At 40.6% G+C, this 19,999-nt stretch overlaps 2 protein-coding genes across 6 annotated transcripts in view; one reads left to right on the forward strand and one right to left on the reverse strand.

Moving 5' to 3' along the window:
• Window positions 1-19,999, reverse strand: part of LOC121895163 (kelch-like protein 12) — a 125,052-nt gene that overhangs the window by 102,977 nt on the left and 2,076 nt on the right. The gene's annotated exons all lie outside the window — the stretch shown is intronic.
• On the forward strand, window positions 6,528-11,677 carry scrt2 (scratch family zinc finger 2). The gene is made up of 2 exons (XM_042408078.1): window positions 6,528-6,883; window positions 10,549-11,677. The coding sequence occupies exons 1-2, from the start codon at window positions 6,724-6,726 to the stop codon at window positions 11,349-11,351; spliced, it is 963 nt and encodes a 320-aa protein (XP_042264012.1). The 5' UTR covers window positions 6,528-6,723; the 3' UTR covers window positions 11,352-11,677.

A 19,999-nucleotide genomic window follows, 5' to 3' on the forward strand; every position in this document is an offset into this window, starting at 1 on the left:
AATGCATGTCTCAGTGTCGCCTGATGGAAAATTTGTTTGGTTGCAGATTTCTTTATTTTATTCATAAAAAAAAAAAATAAAAAAAAAAACGTGTCGTCCTGTGGAGTCAGAAAGTGATTGTTTAATTTCGCTTGGCTGCAAACAGGTGAAGTGAATCCTCAAAAGGAAAATAAGTAACTGGTGTGTAATTATTTTTCCACATTTGCTGGTGCTGCTGCTGCTGCTGCACTCAACATGCTACCTGAGTAATTTCTCTGCTGTGCTGCTCCATCCGTGCTGCATGCATGCAAATCTGTCCATTTGTTGTCTAATTTTAAACAGGCTGATACCATCTCTCTAATGCATTTGCTCTTCCTTTTGCGTGGAAGTACAAATTGGAAACGACAGTCTATTACCCACTGCTCTGACCTTCGTGATGGAACATAATGCGAAAAGACCCTACAATGCCTTTATTTGAGGGAGGGAGGGCGAGGACGCGGTGGTGATTAATTAACCCAATTAATTTAGACTAAGATTATCTGAACAATTATTTCTCGATAAATCAGAGCAAGGTGTGATGATGACTATTGTAGTTAAGGTTTAATTACAGCATTAGAAAATGAAAGTGCTTCGCTAGGAACACTTTTGTGGAACGTCTCGCATTGTGGACGAAATAATTGCTTCCTTTTTAAAACGGAAAATAACATTTGGGAGACAATAAAACCACGGAGAAGAAATCCTCTCCTACAGAAAACCTATTCCAACTTTAAAAGTGCAACCCACATTTTTGATCAGGCTTTCAGTTTTTTTTTTTTTTGCCGGTGCACAAAAGAAATTATCCTACCCTTGGTGGCTGACACATTTGTTCTTAGTGGCTGACATGAGAGCTCCTCACCGTGCATGATAGTGGGTAGCTGGTAGAGATTTCATATGGTTTATTGCTCCTACTTTCGCTAGGGTTATTTATTGAACTGCCATCTTGGCCCTCCTGCTCCCCGCAGCCACCCCAATGCCTCTGTGCCCCCCCCCCCCAGAATGATAGAGGAATTTATGCCACATGAACAGCATACTGAGCTCGAGTTTAAGTGTTATTAAGAAGCATCACTCATGCATAGGATACTATTTACAGTAATACATTCACACATGCTGCGACTTGAAGGCTCTTGAAGGAAAAATGATGATAGATTGTGTTGCAGGGTGTGAGGCTAAGAGAGAGCAAGGAAGAGACGGAGGCGAAAAAACTAGGTTTCAAGTATTCCACAGGCTAAATGAAGAACAAACATGCACCATACAAGACAGTGAAGGAGAAAAGATTATCATCTGGAGATGAAAGGCAGAGAGAGAGAGAGAGAGAGAGAGAGAGAGAGAGAGGGAGAGAGAGAGAGGGAGAGAGAGATTCATTCACTACCACACAGCTGTCTTATTTGCAAGGTGTTGAGAAACCACTTTTTTTTTTTTTTTTCCCCCTCCAAGAGGATGAAAAGATTCTTCTGAAGCCAAAAGGGTCCGCTATCATTTTTGGGCAGCTTGAGCGGTAGAGATGTTATTAGCATAAATTATCTCCCCCAACCAAAGAGATAGGAACATGCTAGCTCCTTTCTGCTTTTCACACTTAATTGCCCTATTTACTGAACAGTTGCCCATGGACAACAAATGCACGCACGCTCCGAGATGCATACAGGACAACAGGCAGACACAAGCCAAATAGGGCATGAGTGATACACTGAACTATCTGCCAAACAGCATTAGATACAGTATGGCTGGGGAGGCAGTTAAGGTCCATTCAGACTTCATGTTGGACGGGGAATCCGCAGTAAAACGACCTTCTTCCCTGAGCCATGTGTAAAAAGATATTTAAAAAATAGATTTTGAGCCAAATGCGTGCATGACGGCTGCCACAAAAGGCCTCAAAATGATAAAATACAAATTTTTCTACTGAAATAAATACTTGTTGCATCTAAAATGATTGAAATTTGAAACGTTTTAATCACCATTAGCTTTGAAACAGCACAATAGTCTCCTACTGTAGCAGCAGCTCAAAAAAAAAAAAAAAAGCCTCATTGAAGTGACCCAGTAAGCAAGAGTGAGGTGAATTATAGATGGCGATGCCTAATGGACTCTTAGCTTCTCTTCACCTAGCCCAACAAGCTCAGAGTGACTTTATGTAAGCACTGCCTAGTAAAAGACACTTAAGTTTCAGGTTTAATGCATCACAATCCCACTGAAAGTTACATATTCTGTTCTTCTTTTTGTCAGAATTAGCTGGAAGTTGAATAATTAAACAGGCGTCTGTAAATAGATATTAAATAAACGTTCCTCTAGACGGGGTAATTGTCTGCGGTGTCTCTTGCGGAACAGTGTGAAGGAACAAATCAAGTAGATTGACTTCATTTATTCTGCAGGCCCGGTCGTCTCCATAACCCTGGAGGGCCATACAGGATGTTAATGAGGTTGATTGTATCACAGCCTCACCCCCCATCTGACCAGAGCCTCACCCCTGCTCCAGCACCACAGAGTAGAGACCATTCCTCCAGCCTGAGGGGGTCAGTCGCTATGGTAACGTCCTGAGGCAGAGACCACATGTCGGAGGGAGTCTGGGGGCCATAAGTGGACCTGAGCGCCGGCCTGCAGGAGGAGGAGGAGGAGGAGGAGGAGGAGGAGGCGGAGGAGGATGTGGAAACAATTGGCAATGTGTTGCCTGCTGCTGGATACGTAACCTGAGAGACGTTTCAATCACAGCGTGTTTCCTTTTGTTTGTCACCTCTAACCTGTGGCTAACTTGTTGCACACATTCTTTAATTTGTCATGTGTGAAGGAGTGGTGAACTAATTAAAAGTGCAAATTATATAATAATTATAATGATCAGTAGAAAACGGTCTGAGAGCAGATATTTTAACCGGATGTTACTGTCAACATGCTGCTTAATGTCTTTCCCAGTTACAGGTGGTTTCTATCAGCTACGGCTTAAATCAATGTAAGAGTGTTTTTCTGATGTAAGTATTTATTATGCTACGTTAAAGGCAAGTAAAATGTATATAAAATCATCCACTTGATGTTCAATACAATGATCTGTGCTCCACTATTCTGCTTTATATCACAAAACTCCTCACACATGTCAAACAAAAACCTTTATAACTAATTTTGTTAGTTTTTGATTACAATTTGGAAAACATAAACGCAATATGATTCTATTGTTACGATATAGTTCCCTTGAAAAAAACTGAAGTAATAAGGCCATTGATAGAAAAATAATCAGCAACTATTTTAATAATTGATTAATTGTTTCAGTCATTTTTCAAGCTAAAATAGTGACAAATCTTTTAAAAAGAGGATTTGCTGCTTTTCTTTCTTATATATGGTTGTAAGTGGAAAATCTTTGGGTTTGAAGACGTCACCTCTGGCTCTGGGAAGTTGTGTTGAGTATTTTTTTCACTGCTTTCTGACATTTCAAAGACTTGTAACAATTGATTAATTGAAAGAATAATCAGCAGATGAATCAGTAATGAAAATAGTCTTTAGTTGCCGCCCTAATTGAATTTCTACTCAATCCGACTGTCAGCAGCAGCTAAATATTTGATAAACTTGCAACACTGATGTTAGTGCACAATGTTTATACTTTGGGGGAAGTAAACTGGCTTTGCTCCACTTCACTGTACGAGGAGCAGAATAACAAGTGCTTCTGCCAGAGGTGAGCTGTAGTTCAGATGGAGACAAACTGCAGGTTTGAGAGGCTGCTGGAAAAGCTCAATATCAGTCCAGGAAGGTTCATTGTTCATTTAACCTCCCTGCTCGATGGAATAAAAGTCTGAAAAATTATTTTTGCAGCTACAAAGATTTTTATTTCTCATCAAGAAACCAAACACGAGAAGCTGCGGTTGATGGTGAGAGGTTTGATTAACAGGTGCAATTTGTTAATTAAACAGTTGTAAGTGATTAGTTTATGAAACATATTTCTCCACAAGATGACTCATACTGAGAGGTGTTTATTAAAAAACATATTTCACCGCAAAAACAAAAACCTTCACCAGGGGGCTCATCATTTTAGACAACGACTCTTCCCCCTGACCTTTCTCGTCCTTGCCTCCTCACTATAAGCCTGGCTCGATGACAGCAATGTGAACCTGTCCTGTAATGTACAATCACATACATGTGATAAATCCTGACCACACTGATTTAACACCGTCCCCTCTTGAATCCCGTCTCATCCCGAGCTGCAGGGTCACTGTTGGTGGCGGGGAATGATTTACAGCGACGCCGGAGAGAGAGAGAGAGAGAGAGAGAGGACACCCCTCGACGACTGGATAAATCTATGGCACCTTTAACCACAGTCAAGCACAATTTCAACATGAAAAATGTAAAATACATAGTAGTCAGATAGTTAAAAGATGGACGTCTTATCACAAGATTGAAGGACCTTCTGAATTTTTCTAGAGGACTCTACAAGTGGTCTTAAACAATCTCAACGTTTCTCAATGGAAACATTAAAATGTGACTTCTAATAATGTAACCGACATAAATATCCAAGATGTTATTGATTCAAATATCTAACAGCACTACTTGCTTGTGATACATCACAGAAAACTAACACAGTTAATACAACAAGTGAAGAAGCAATAAGTTGATTTGTTAATTGGTACCAATAATTTTGATAATCAATTATCAAAAGACAATTATTAAGCAAATATTCTCTGGTCCAAGCTTCTTAAATGTGAGAATTCATTGTTTTTATCTGTTTTATATGACTGCTAATTTAATATTTGGGAGTTTGAGCTGTTGGAGGCTATTTAAGCTACTTCACCTTTTGGTTTCTGGGAAATTATAATAAGTATGTTTTCTGACATTTAACAGACTAAACAATTAACTGATGAATCAAAGAAATAATTAAGAAACTACTTGTAAGCATCACCAAATATTATAAAGAGGATTATTTCAAAAGAAAAATGCTGAATGGAGTAATTTCAATTTCCTACTCCGATGGCTGCAACTAATGATTATTTTCATTATCGATGAATCTGTTGATTATTATCTTCTAGATTAATCGATTAATCATTTGGTCTAAATGGTGAAAAATGTCGATCACTGTTTCCCAAAACCCAACACACAATCTAAAATGTTTTGTTTTGTCCCGACCAACAGTCCACAACCCAAAGATTAAGGTTATTATCATAGAGGACTAAAGAAACCAGTAAATATATATAACCCTTATATTAAAAAGAAGAAAAGAACGATGAGGCGCTACACCGGTGTTGACAAAAGACGTTTAATTTGAACAAAAGAATTTTCCTTTTCACGCTGACTCAAAAATTTAAAAAAAGCCAAAATAGAAGAATTGTCAGTGCAGCTAAACGTCTAACATCAGCACTTCTGACGTGCTCGATTTTCTTTCCTCCCGTTATGGAGATATTTGACTTGTGAGTGTCTGTCGAACAGGTGCAGATTTTCTGTTCCACTCGAAAACTATCCACTGTTGTTTTTAGAAACTACCGCGAGATTTATTCTGTATAAATATTTCACTTCCATTTCTCCTAACAAGGGAACCGCAGACGATGAGCTCTGATGAAAAATACCATGTATAATGTGGTATATAATTCATAGAATGAGCTAATGAATCCATACAAATACAAACCAACCCACAGATATCTGGCCAATTTAGCGAGCACGGATCTAATTCTAGATTTCACCCTAATCAAAAAAGATGTAATTAATTAATCAGATAATTCACTGCCACGCATGGCAGGACACACATCTGTGCAGCGGTAATGGGGAGGGAGAGGGAGCACGCTGAGCTGTGCAGCACTAGTACCTCCCTGTAGCCCGCTCGTCAACAGTGCTGGAATCCAGTGCGGCTTTTTAAAAAAAAGGTCCAGCACTCTCAGACGCTCGGATAAACCCTCTCTCCTGTACTGTACATGTGCTCTCAGCGTGCGAGTACAGTGCAGTGTGTCGAAGGGACGGAAAGATCTGAGGCTGTTTGAGGTAACAGAGATGACATGAGGGAGGCAGCGCCTGTACAAGGCAAACATAAACTGTGCCACTTCATCTGAAAACAATGGGGGACAGGACACTGAGTGTGCTCTCATCCACATCTCCATTGTCTGCCCTCCTCTTTTACTCCTCCTCCGAGCATGGAGCATAAGCGGGGTGAAAGAGGGAGGGGAGGGGAGGGGAGGAGAAGGGGGGAGCAGCAGTGGGGGCAGTGGGGGTCTGGCTGTGTTCTTTCTCCTCTGTCTGTGTGCGAATGCACAGACGGTTCAGTAGTAATTTGATGTGTGTCCCCGGGGACATTTGATGGATTAAAGCTAAGCAGCTCCATTTCGCAGCACCACCTGATCTTCCACTGCCTGTGCCCCATATAAAGGCTGGCGTGATTGCTGATCTCAGCTAGTCTGACAGTCTCTCTCTCTCCCTCCTCTCTGTCTGTCTCCATCTCTTCTCTTCCTCACTGGTCCTTTAAGCCTGCTGCATCACAGGAGCTATCCAGTGCTGAACAGGATCGCTTTTATTTTTTATTTTTTTATTTTTCCGGGGGAAGCTGGGGGAGCCAGAGAGTATCACACAGCATTGCCGTCAGCCTCGTTCTTCCACTGGTTTCCATTTTCTTTCTTATCTTATGTTTTTGGCCGTTTGTCTTCACATTGACCGCAAGGATTACCGTCAAGCCGGCTCTGCTCGTGTGCTTCCTCAGTGGGTCTTTGATTTTCTCTCATGCGTTTTTCTCAGCTCTGTGTTTTTATCCATTGAAACATGCCCCGCTCATTTTTGGTGAAGAAGATCAAGCTTGATGATTTCTCTTCGTCCAATGTGGCCACCTCCAATCATCATCACCACCTGGACGACTCGTTCACTTTTGCACGCTCCATCACAGACTCGGTGACCAGCCTTGGGGTTCGTCTCAGTGAGAATGGTGAGTTAACATGCCTCCAGTCTGCCCCGCTCCAGCCGTAGTCAAAGATGTGCGAGCACTCCTGCCTGTAGACTGCTCCGGTGCTGATTTCAGCATGCCTGGCATTTCCACACTTAGCACAGATGGCTTCCTCTTTTGTTTTTGTGTCGGGTGAGATATTGTTCCGCTTCAGCCAATAACATGCTTGTAGTGTGCAAATTAATATGAAATGTTAACATGCAGCCAGCTGATTTTTTTGCATCAATATCCCAAATAATCCCCTCCAGAGGCACCCCACCCCCCCACCCCCACCTCTCACTGTGCTCCCAGACTTTTGTTTTTTGACTCCAGTGAAGGACAGACACAATTCAGGTCACAGCCACGGATTAGCTTATGTAAATAGGGAACAAAACGTGTGTCTAATCAGGAGAAGCTCCGGTTACGTATTTGTATGACTGCGCCAACCCTGTGGAGGGCTGAACACACATAGGCTGACTATATCTGGTCATCATGTGGACTAAAAAATTCATGAATATGAGAGATGAGTATCGGATGATACATTTGTCCTTAGCTGTTATTGTCCTTGAGTTCCCATCACGGTCCGATCCTCCCTTGCCCCCCTCTTCCCATCCAAATGGAGCATGCACAGTCTCCCCACCCCCATCGCTCCACTACATCTTTCTCTTCCTTCCGGGCATTTGAAAACTAGCAGGGGTTAGAGTTTCAGCCGTGCAGGCCTATCGCCGCCACAAGAGACATCAACACACTGTACAGTACAGCCGGGAGGGAGGTGGGGAGCGAAGGGCTGAGGGGGATAGCGAAGGGAAGGAGAAAAAGGAGACAAAAATGCTTGGGGCAGCAATGAGGCTAATCACGTGACAAGAGGTTGTACAGTAAACACGAAGAAAGGCACATAGCTGCACTGTGGTCAACACACGGTCCGGCCACGCTAAAGCTCCAGTCAGCGTTGAGAGGCGACCTTCACTTTCACAGTCTGCTTTAAGCTCGCCGCTTCCATTTTGTGGCCACGTTTAGAGGGCCATATGTGTGTCTTTGTTGTGATTTGTTGGGATATTTTTTCACAGCGAGAGAGGCTGAATGTTGTGATGTTGCCCACCTGTTATTCATCAACCGTGTCAATAACAAGGGTTTGGTGAATTTTAGATGGATGAGGATTAGTGGAATTAACAAAATATTTTATTAGTGGTAAAAGAGACTGCACTGGTTTATAAACTAGAGCAGGTTGTTAAATTAAAAATAACTTGCTGGGTAAAGACTGAAAAATAATGACAGGAAATAAAAGCATTTGTTTTTCATAAAAATAAAAGCTTGTAATGAATGTTATTTAGATTTCCTGCTGCATTATTTTATATTACTGTGAAAGAATCTGTTCATATTATTATTATCCTTCTCTATTGTTCCTGAATCTATTGTTCAACACCATGAAAAATAAGCCTTATATTTAAAAAAAAAAAAAAAGAAGAAGAAAAGAACAATAAGACACTGGTGTTGACAAAAGATGTTTAATTTGAACAAAAGATTTATCCTTTTCACGCTGAGTCAAAAAAAAAAAAAAAAAAAAAGGCAAAATAGAAGAATTCTCAGCGTGGCTGAAATGCCTCACATCAGCACTTCTGCCGTGCCAGGAGATTTTCTTTCCCCCCATTGTGGAGACATTTGACTTGAGTGTCTGTCGAACAACAAAGAGGGGTGGCTGAGAGGGTCCATTAATTACATGCTTGCTTTGCATTAGAGAAATGAGTCTATGAGCTGTAAAGGCTGATACAGCACGAGTCCTAAATGATGAGCTCCATGTCTGACCTTGGGTAATTGAAACATAGCAAACAAGTCTGCTTACACTGATACAGTATGTTTTGTTGGAGGAGGAAAAAAAAAAAAAAATCTCTACGTAATAAAGACCTTATGTAGTGAAGAGGCCCTTCAGCTGTTATGGAGAAAGTCTGTGACTGTTAAACAGGTGGATGTGGCTGCTATTATAATTTTAAATGTAATTATAATAGTAAGAATTTAGTTTAAAAAAAAAAGAAAATATGACCTCTCCTTTGTTTTTTTTTGTTTTTGAAAGGAAGTGTGCGTGTGTGTCTCTCTCTTTTTCTCGGACAAACACCATCTGTGCAGTTTAAAATAGTGAACCCATGCAGTGTAGCATAATAATGTGTGCACAGGCCTGGTGTTTCCCTTTCCCCGGGTGTCATGGTCATGTCTTTGACAAAGTGGGTGTGTGAACAGAAAAAAAAAAAAACCCCTTGGGAATGGAGACGCTTGTATAGTAAGAGGAGCACTTCAACTGATTTCTTAATGGCCTGTTTTCTTGAAGGCACTTGAGCGTGCTGGCTGCTGCAGACAGGTGACCCTCTTCACAAACAATGTGTGTGTGTGTGTGTGTGTGTGATGCCGCCGTCTCACCGTTATCAGTCCTCCAGCAAACTGTGCTCAATAAACTATTATTGTGTGTCGCAGATACTTGATCTGTTCCTCGCGCTATTTCTATCTTCTCCGCCGCTCGACTGTTCTAACAGCTGCGCTACTTTACAGATGATGGCCTATTGATCAGTTCAAAACTTTGAATTTCATTAAAAAGCAGTCAATACCTAATTTCCACTGCTTGCTGCACACAGTGCTTAGGAATGGCTTTTTTTTCTGCAGTTATGCACTATTTCTCTCAGGAAAGAAATTTTTTACCACATATTATATTTGCACTCAAATGTTCAACCTATAGACTAAAGGTATATTTACCCCGGAGGTCAAATGCATTTAGAATTTATTCAGCTCCTGAGATTCACAGCAAGAGAATATATTGGATTCTGTTTGGATGCTTTTAGCTGCCAGCAAGCCTTTTAGCTCCTCTGGCACCGGGCTGCTTTGAAAGGAAAGGAAAGACATGAATGATGCCAACAAAAATATATCTCTTCAAAATCATGTTCTGTACAGTTGGGGACATTTTAAATCACTTGTGGTGCTTTTTATGCTTTGCTGCATCATGCTTAAACCTCCTTGAAGACGTAGCATGAAATCTTACAGGATGTAAGCTGCTGTGTGACACGTTTGATCTGATCCAAAAAACCTGCTACAGTAGGCTCCAAAATGTATTTGTTTGCGACGAGAAACACAGTAATTAATACATAAAGCAGCATATTCGCATAACAAACCGCACAACCCTTGCTGAAATAATAATTCTGGAGAAATAATGTATTTGTCAAGGGTTAGAGTTGAAATATGATGCTGTCTGTTTGTGTAATGCCAGTGCTCACAGAGCTTTCATTAAGCAAACATGGAGACAGGCCCCGGCCACACAAGACTTAACATAAATGGAGAAAAGGAGGTCTAATCAATGAGACTACTTTATTTAAGAGGGGCTTTCAATATGCGTCTTCCACCGCAGGTAGAGATCTTTGATGAGCTATTATCCATCCTCACTGTAAAATTACAACCTTCCTCAATGCAGCTGAGCACATCATGTTTCTCTGCATCACTGCACTATTGTGAATATAACCTGTGAGATCTGGAAAAAAAAAAAATGCAATTAGCTCTGTGCTGTGCTGCTCTTTCACCATTTCATGAAGGGCAATCATCCAGCATCATAATCATGTAATCACCAGCATGTCACTGTGTCCTTATCCATCACAACCGCTGGCCAACTGTGTTTGCGTGTGTCTCTTACTCAGGCTACATCCAGGATTACATCACGCCATCTGTATACCAGGGGGAGAAGAAGATGGAGCACAAGCTGGCCTCGCCGGTGTCGGATCCCCTCTACACCCAGGTGAGCAGCGGAGGGGAGTACTGTGACCCCGACCTGAAGCACCCCGACAGCCCGCAGTCTGGCATGACAGCCAGCGGCTTCTACAGTGGTGAATCGGAGGCCCTGGCCGAGGGTTACACCATGGATGCCTTCTTCATCTCTGACGGGCGCTCGAGGCGGAAGGGAGACAGCGAGAGTCACGAAGGGGGTTCGAGAAGCAGCAGTGCCAACGCCGCGGCTCAGGAGAGGGGGGGAGCCGGCACGCCTCGCCACACCTGCAACGAGTGCGGCAAGACATACGCCACCTCCTCCAACCTCAGCAGACACAAGCAGACGCACCGCAGCCTGGACAGCAAGATGGCCCGCAAGTGTCCCACCTGTAATAAAGTGTACGTGTCCATGCCGGCGTTGGCCATGCACATCCTCACCCACGACCTCAAGCACAAGTGCGACGTGTGCAGCAAGGCCTTCAGCCGGCCGTGGCTCCTTCAAGGTCACATGCGCTCACACACGGGGGAAAAGCCCTTTGCCTGCGCCCACTGTGGCAAAGCCTTTGCTGACCGTTCAAACCTCCGCGCCCACATGCAAACACACTCTGCCTTCAAGCACTACAGATGCAAGCGCTGCAATAAGACCTTCGCTCTCAAGTCCTACCTGAACAAGCACTATGAGTCAGCTTGCTTCAAGGGCTCTGCAGACGAAGACGACTCTGGATCAGAAAACTAACCACGAGGAAGAAGCAAAATTTTGAACCCCTGTTGTAGGTTCACAACCAATAACCCTGTTCACTCTGCCCTCCATGCCTTTTTTCTTCCCTTTTTTTAGAAAGCAATATTTTCACTGAGATTACGTGAAGAAAACTCTAATGATTATGGCAAAGACAATTTCAAAAGATGCTGGATTTCTTCCCTGCACAGTAGCTAATCGTCCACAGAAACATACAATCAAACAACCTTCCCCCAAATAGAAACTGTAGATGATAGTTGTACACAATTAAGTAACATGTTGCTCGCGAGGATGCGGGCAACATGTAAACACACACACACATACACTCACACGTATGCACACACACACACGCACACACATTCATGTACACACGTGTGCACACACATACTTACACACACAATTATATATGAGGCCTGGCATGTGAATTTTTATCAATGACTATAATGATATTGATATCAATAGTAATAATATTTAGATTCCTGATATTTTATAGCAAATAGTAATGAGAAAATGAAAAAAAAACAAACATAAAAAAGGACTAACAGTGTTCTTTTGTTTTTTAGAGACAAAATGACCTCTTGTATTTTTATGCTGCTTTTTATTTGCTAAGAATTGAATTCTTTTGCAACTGCCAACATGAACTTTTTATGAAAATGTGAACTATGACAGTATTTGCAAAAAAGGGAGATCATTTTAAAAAGGTAAAAAGACAAACCCCCTTTTTTCCACACCAATGTTTCAATTCAACGGATGTTATTTTTCTATTTGATTTTTCTAAATTTATTTTTTTGTGCTTATTATCCCTTGTTGATCAAAAGCATCTTTGTAACTGTGGGTATTCAACAACAACAACAACAACAACAACAAAAACGCTAATTTAAATAAGCTATACATGATCATAGGCCATAGGTCATTCAACTCAATTCTGCAAAGAGCAGCGATTTTAAAAACGTCTAGTCAACCTGTTGAACAGGTCATCACTCGCTCCGTCTGATCAAATTCATAGTCTCACCCTGATGTACAGACTTGGACAAAAACAACAAAACACTGAGAGCCAGACCAAATGATCTATCGTAATAAGTGCCATGTGCGGTTGACTTGTCTATAGCAATGAAAACTCTCGTTGTTCTTCCTTCCACCTTGGTGGCTTGCATAAACTCTGCTGCCTTTACGGTGCATCCAGTCCAGTCTTAAACGAGCAATCTTCACCCAGTGTTTGAGGTGCTCCCCCCTCCTCACCCCCCCACCCTCTCACCCACCTCCCTCCTCCTCCCCACCACCCACCACCTCTCCCCCTCATCCGCCAGTGTTACCTCAGGGTGAAGGTATGGACTCAACACACACACACACACACACACACACACACACACACACACACACACCCTCAGTTACAAAGTGACAGTCAAATTATTCTGTTTGTCTGTTTTATATGTCGCTCAAAGCTCCGCCCATGGTTTAGATGCATACCATCTATTTATCATGTAAATACTTTATTTATCTATTTATCTATTTATTTATTTATTTATCTACCTTATTTTTGGCGTATTTATTGAAAACTTGCTTATTTGTTAATTATCATGTATTTATTTATTGTTTATAATTTAAAAAAAAAAATGAAACATCCATTGACCTTGTAAGATGCTGCTGATCTTCAAAGAAAAAATGTTTATATGCATGAAAACTGTAGAGAGTCCGTGGGACTTAGTTTTTTAAAGAGGAACAATGTACAGTACCAGTGCTAGAAGACTTCAAACTAATGAATGCAGAGCTACTTTTTTTTTGTTTTTTCGTGGCAATAACTTTACTGACACAGCAACTGACATGTATAACAATCACAGCTGTACTGTTTTCAGTCGATTTAGGGCAATAAAAAGAAACAATGAAAAACGAAACACTAAAATATTCTCCATCTTGCTGTTTCTAAAAAAAAACTGCCTCCGCACGACTAGAGATTTTTTGGCCCCTTTTTTTTGTCTTTAAATCTCAGGCTTAGAGAGTCGAATAATGTAGGTGTAATCTAGTTACGCCAAGGTTTCAAAAGGTGCAAAAAGCAATAATAATGATTCTCTCAATCCTTTATACAGCGAGTTCAAAACTGCTACAAGTGGTAATTTGACTGGAAAAGGCTGCTATTTTATATTATTATTATTTTACTGTTTCTATTGTTTTAAAGAGCAACAAGGTAAAAAAAAAAAAATCTCTTCTGGCAGCTGAAGGGCAGGTACCGTTTGAATTAATTGCAAGATTAATTACATATTTCACAACAGGTTTACAATAATTCATTTACCATTTAAAAAAATGTTTAAATTCAAAGTCACCACTGCTCCTAAATTATTCTGCACAAATTAGTCTCTGAAGTGTCAAAGGAGAGAAAATCCGGCCGAGATAACACAAAGATGGCTGCACACACGTCTAACCAGCACTAATGGAAATGATATTGATGTTAACTGTCTTGGTAGAGAAAGTTTGCAAGACTGTTGTAATAAAACGACGCGCTGTAACGCACTTCAAACTCCCCCATCATTTGTCCTTATCCCCCCCTCCTCCTCCTCTTCCTCTCCTCCCCCACCCAGCCGTCCTCATCCCAACTGCCTCTAAACAGACGCACGGAGGATGAGATGTGCTGAAGTGGGATTGGCGGAGGGTGGCGGAGTGTGGGAGGATAACAGGTGTTTGCAGACAGACTGCAGATAGGGAGCGTAATTGAGTCGGTGAGCGACCTCCAAGGGGAAGGTCAAGCACCAGCAGGCAAATGCACTGTCAGCTATTTGCATATTCCAAATGGATGGCACGGTCGCAGTAATGCTGAGCTCGCCCTTTAAAAAAAAAAAATAACAACAACAAAAAAAAAACAAAACCGAGGAGGAAAAAAAAAGAGAGAAAAGCAGAGTTTCTGCTCCGTTTGTTCATCTTCTCCTCCTCCTCCCTGTTTTCACCGTCATCCTGTCAATGGTCGTCTAAGTGCTACAGCTGAATCACCGCGTGAGAGCATCCAAACCACCTGTCTCCTGATTAACTTGCAGAACACACGGTTTGGCACGTCGCTGTATTATTGAACTTTGAACTAATGCAGAAAAATCATTACTTCCAATAGATTATTTTTATGTTTTATATTTTACTCGGGGAGAGAGAGATAGAGAGAGAGATAGAGAGAGAGAGAGAGAGATTTAATGTATGTCCAAAAACCTGGGGACTGTATTTTAATAAGGAAGATAAAAGCAATGAGATCATTAAGAAACATCAGCTGGGAATGTAACTGTAGGCTGAACAAGCTTGTCTCTAAAACTGGCAGTATTACAGATCGTCCTCGGAGAAAATACTAATTACAGAAAAAAGGAGGCACAATTTGATTCTGAACTTGTGAATTTAGATGTAGGGAAACATTGTTCCTCTTTGATGATTTTGTAAATATATTTGTAAATATATCACAGCAATAATATGACAATGCATGTAGACATTTAATTGCTCTTTTTCTATTCATGTTGTCTTTTTTTTTTTTATTATTTAAAAAAAAAAAGAAAAAAAGAAAAAAAAAGACAAATACAGGTACCAATTGCAGTCTGGGTGGCCACGTGAATCAGGGAGTGTCTTGATTAAAAAGCTATCTGTTGTAAGTTACAAACAAAAAAAAAACTTCAAACTCTGTGTATTCTCAAAGATTTGATCATGTTCTGTATGATTTTTTTTTTTTTTTTTTTTTTTTTTCTGTTCTCTTGTTTTCTTTTATTTATGTGCCCGGCTTGGCTGCGCAATGAAAAGTGCCAAAAAGTATGATTTCCATGACAAAAGCCTTCAACATATGGTTGGCTGCTTGAAACCTTCCATATGGCCCTCAAAGAGAAAAAAAAAAAAAAAAAAAAAAAAAAAAAACTGATTAAGATTTTCCACTTTCTTTCTCACTCTCTCTCTCTTCCTCTCTCTCTCTCTATCTGTCTCTCTCTTTATCTTTCTATCTCTCTGTTCCAGCTGAGTATGAAGAAACTTAAGCCATGATTGCTGAGGGGTGTTTTGATTTATCTTGTTCTGCTACAATTAATAATGATGACAACAATAGCAATGATAACGTTAATAAAAACAATAGCACAAGGAACCTACAAGTCCACTCTTATTACTTTTAACGCTGAATTTTTGATTTTTATTAAATGGTATTTTGATTTTTTATCACTGAGAAAACACACACACACACACACACACACAGCAGATGTTTGTTGACAAGCCGACCTGTTCGTTGTTATTATATCCTTCTTACACCTTTTTACACGTATCTATAAAAGATGAAGCACATTGAGGAAATGGTGAGTGTGGAATCTGTTTGGAGTAGCCCTTAGTCAACATTAACTCAGCGAGTAATTATAGTTATGACTATGTGCCATCAGCTGTAGCCACCTCTGTCAATGTTTGAGGGATTTTACGAGCTTTACTGCCGATTTACTAACTTTTAATTTCACCGCTACGAGGCACAGAAATGCCAATATCCTTTGTTTTTTTTTTCATAGAGGCTGTCTTCAGCTAAAGAGAACAGGGGAGGGGGGGGGGGGGGGGGGGGGGGGGGGGGGGGGACGACGGTCAGAGGACCTGACAACACCAATATAGCTTTGAATAAGAGTTGTCGGCGTTATCAAAAGCAGTGGCATCTGTTCCACCACTATTAAGCCCTTCCTGGTCGTTAAATTTTAATGGAACATTGATTTTATGCTGGAACTACTCTTTCTGAGTGACTCAAAAGCCAGAGAAAAATATGGAACAAAATAAAAATGAATCATGACAGCGGACAGGGATTATTATTCTGGGGCTTTTCTTGATTAGTTTCCAGGGAATATACAACACTTGAATTCAATCGCTTGTGTCCTTCGGTGTCCTCCAGCAGCACAGCGGCGGTATAATGAGACAGCAGGCAGAGCAGAAACAAGACACTTTAGCTGCACACGCTCGCTCTCTCTTCAGTGTGGGAAAGCAGCGATTGCCGCTTGCTTGTTGCTACACATGCTTCTATGCTAGATATGTCACTAAAGGTGAACAAATAGATAAAAACAAATAAATTCTTGTCATCTGTTTTCACATGTTAAAAATGACAAGTTTACAGCAAAGTGTACAAAGCACAACGAGCTGCATCGGGATGTTGCATCGACATTCTCGTGCAAGTGTTCGCTCAAACTTTTACCCCGGCAGACGTCGTTCCTTATCAGATTTTATGATGAAAGTAAATAAATGATTTCATTACATGGCAATGGACTGTAAAATGGGGACCCGTGGAATCCAATTACATCACCCGTGGGTGTGCTGCATGTATAACAGCGGCCGTGAGAGTGATCAACACCGGGAGGCAGGTAGGGAGTCCGTGGCCCCGCATACATATCCCCGCAGCACTCTACCGGCCCGGCAGAGACAGTCATTGCCTCCCACCACCGCCACATCAAGTAAATTATTGAAAACAACCTGCAAAATTGAGCGCGCTACACTCACACTTCAAAGATATCGACCTGAGAACGCCATCATCTTTTCGGAGTGACTGTGAGAGAGGAAATGTAACCGGTTTCTAATGGGGTGAGGGGGGTTACCGCAAGGTTATAGCACAGATCTGCCTGCAGCAGCTGAGACAGGACTGACTGCAGAGAAGAAGAAGAAACACCAAACAACTGATTATCATGCTATTTACAGGAAAACAGTGTTTTACAGCTGAAATAATTAGTTTACAAGTCAATTAGTGGATTCTTAGAAAATTAATCTGCAACAGTTTTGATAATTGAATCATTTTTAAACAAAAACTTCTCTGGTTCCAGCTGCTAAAATGTGAATATTTGTTGTTTTTCTTGGTTTTATGTGATATTAAGCTGAATATCTTTGGATTTTGGAGTGATGGTCATTAAAAACAAGCTATTTGAAGACATTACGTTGGGCTTCAGGAAATTTAAACAAGCATTTTTTTTACTAATGTTTTAAAGACCAATCGATTAATCGAAAGAATAATTAGATTAATTGATAATGACAATAATTCTGAGCTGCAGCCCTCTAGAGTTTACTCTGAGCTGATATCTGGCACATTATTTCCATGACCATGATGAAAAAGTAGAGCTGAAAAAAACAGAATCAATTAGTCAATAAACAGAAAATTAATTTGCAACATTTCAGTTGTTTAATGAAGCAAAAATGCCAAAATATTCACCGGTTCCAGCTTATTAAATGTGAGAATTTGCTGCTTTTCTCAGTTTTTTTATAATTGGAAACTGGATATCTTCAAGTTTTAGACTACTGGCGGGACAAAACAAGACATACGAGGATGAAATGAAGATGAAACATTTCTTAGAATAAACAGTTTTGAGAAAAATTACATTCATAACAGTCGCTGGTGTCCATTCCAAATTCACTAGTGAAAAAAGTATTTAATTGCAAACCGGTGTCTTTCAGTCGCTCACACATGACGCAGCAAACAACATATTATCTCTGTAATTAGAAAAACTATCAGTACTTAATTCCACACTCCTTCAGCTGCTGCCGGCCCTCGCTCTGACCCTTCGTACACATCTGACGCCATCTGTTGGCTGAACACCAACTGTCAGCATAAGTATATTACAAAAAAAATAAACAAGCTATAGTCGTTGATGTTACATCAGTTCAATTGGATAATTCAAATGAAAGAGCAATTCATATCCAGGCTATTTTACTTTAAAAGCCAAATCCATCTACATTACATTGCAAACAGTCTCCTTCATTATTACCGATCTTGTTGACCAAAGTCCCTCAACAAGAGGTTAGTAAAACCGATCGGTTCAACCAGTGAGGGCCAACCAACTGTAACTGCCCCTTTAAGAGCTAACAGTTTGTCTTTTCACATTCTGCATCACAGGAGAGATGCTCATTAAAAGCGCCTCCATTCCTCACTGTTTCATCAAGTGAGACTGCCAAGCTCTTTAACTCAGTGTTCTTGATGTTTGTGCTGTTTGTGTAAAACCCATCTGTTTCCTCGTCTCTCTGTTGGCAGAGGGTCCACCTCATCCGTATGCTTCTCTTTTTGAAGTCATGTCAAAATCACATTTTTATGCATCTAAGATATCCAACTTGTCATCAGCACTCAGGCAAAAGTCAAGGAGGGTGCTCCTTAAATAGCTTCTTCTCTTCCCTTCATATACAATAAATGCAGAAACGAGGATAGCAAAGGGATTACAGATATGAGGTTTTTATCATTTGTTGTAGAGATAAATAAAATCATTTTAACAAATCATTTTTGTGGCTTTATCGGCTGATATTCGAGCTTGTGGGAAAAAAAAACGTTACACCGCTCCTGTTTTAAGGGTTAGGGTTAATGAACTGAGCTTAGTGTAAGTGGAAAGAAAGACTACAGCTTAATCCACATCTAAATAACCTCGCTCTAAAAGACCACTTGTTCTCTCCCTGGAGCAAATTTATTTCAAGGAAAGGAAGATCATTAAACAGAAATCTCGTTCTGGGCAGAAGGAGAGAGAGAGAGAGAGAGAGAGCACAGACAAGAATTTCATAGGCAGGCTAGGTTCAGGTTTCGGCAGCGAGAGCCACCAGTGAATGATCATCATCACTGAACAAATCAGTCACACAATCGGCCGCAAACAACAGCAACATCCACCGCCGCTAAACCGTGTCATGATTTCAGACACGTTCACCAACTATAGTTTGATGACTGAGAATCGCTGTCAGAATAATTATCATTTTAAAAGCATGTCAGCATGTAAAAAAGAAAAAAAAAAGAAAAAAAGAGAAGAAGGTATAAATAAATATAGCTCACTTCCCTGTCGGAGAGCTGGCAGGTAATTTTCTCCAGCTGCTCTAAGTGTGACAATCCCACGGGGACTGAAATCTAATATTAACAGCAAATCATTATGTGGGAACTGTTCTTCCATGACCTGCCGCCGTACCTGTGTGACTAACTCAATCTAAGTAATTGAGATATGTTAGCAACTAGAATACATTCCTGCTGTGACAGCAGAGGGTCATGCAGAGTGTAGTGGGACTCCAAACACACCTGAGCACTGGAAATGATTTACATGTCTATATGGTTTAACTGACAGCGTCTCATCTCTTCATGTGATACTGTTTGTTTGGTTTTTTTTTTTTTTTTTTGGTGTGTGTGTGTGATGAAGTGGCTTTTGATTGACAGCAAAGCAGCGGCTTGAATTTGACATTATGTATAGCAGCGAATGCAGAGGGGGGGGATGTGTCGCTGTACATATTTACTTTATTGTAGTTATTCATACAGAAACACACAGTCATGAAGCCAGCTGCGTGATCTATGTCAGCATATTACAGTCTAATTGGTTGTTTTTACACTATACTGTCAATAAATTGCTCTTTAAGAAAAAAAAAAGTAGAAAATATAAAGTGGCTTTTAAAACTTTTACTATTTTTGGGGGGAATTATGAACAGATTGTTGCTGTTACTGAATATCTTTTGAAAAAAGTTGATTACAGCGCCTAAATTACAAGGCGCATTGTGTTTGGTTTTATTCTACAAGGATATTTAATACTTATACCACTGTTAATGATTACATACTATATATAGACCTCCTTCATGTTGTAACTGATCCCCGTGTGACCAATTAATCAACATAAAAGGCGCTGCCATTGTAGTTCAAAGTATTTGTAATAATTCAATATAATGGCCTGCCTCTCCTGTCCAAG

Source organism: Thunnus maccoyii, chromosome 4 (genome assembly GCF_910596095.1).
Source record: "Thunnus maccoyii chromosome 4, fThuMac1.1, whole genome shotgun sequence".
Classification (NCBI taxonomy): domain Eukaryota; kingdom Metazoa; phylum Chordata; class Actinopteri; order Scombriformes; family Scombridae; genus Thunnus; species Thunnus maccoyii.

Bases quoted from the DNA above. Each gene is read 5' to 3' on its own strand.
- scrt2 (XM_042408078.1), top strand. From the start codon at position 6,724: ATGCCCCGCTCATTTTTGGTGAAGAAGATCAAGCTTGATGATTTCTCT. The intron at 6,884-10,548 runs GTGAGTTAACAT...TCTCTTACTCAG, and splicing joins GGTTCGTCTCAGTGAGAATG to GCTACATCCAGGATTACATC.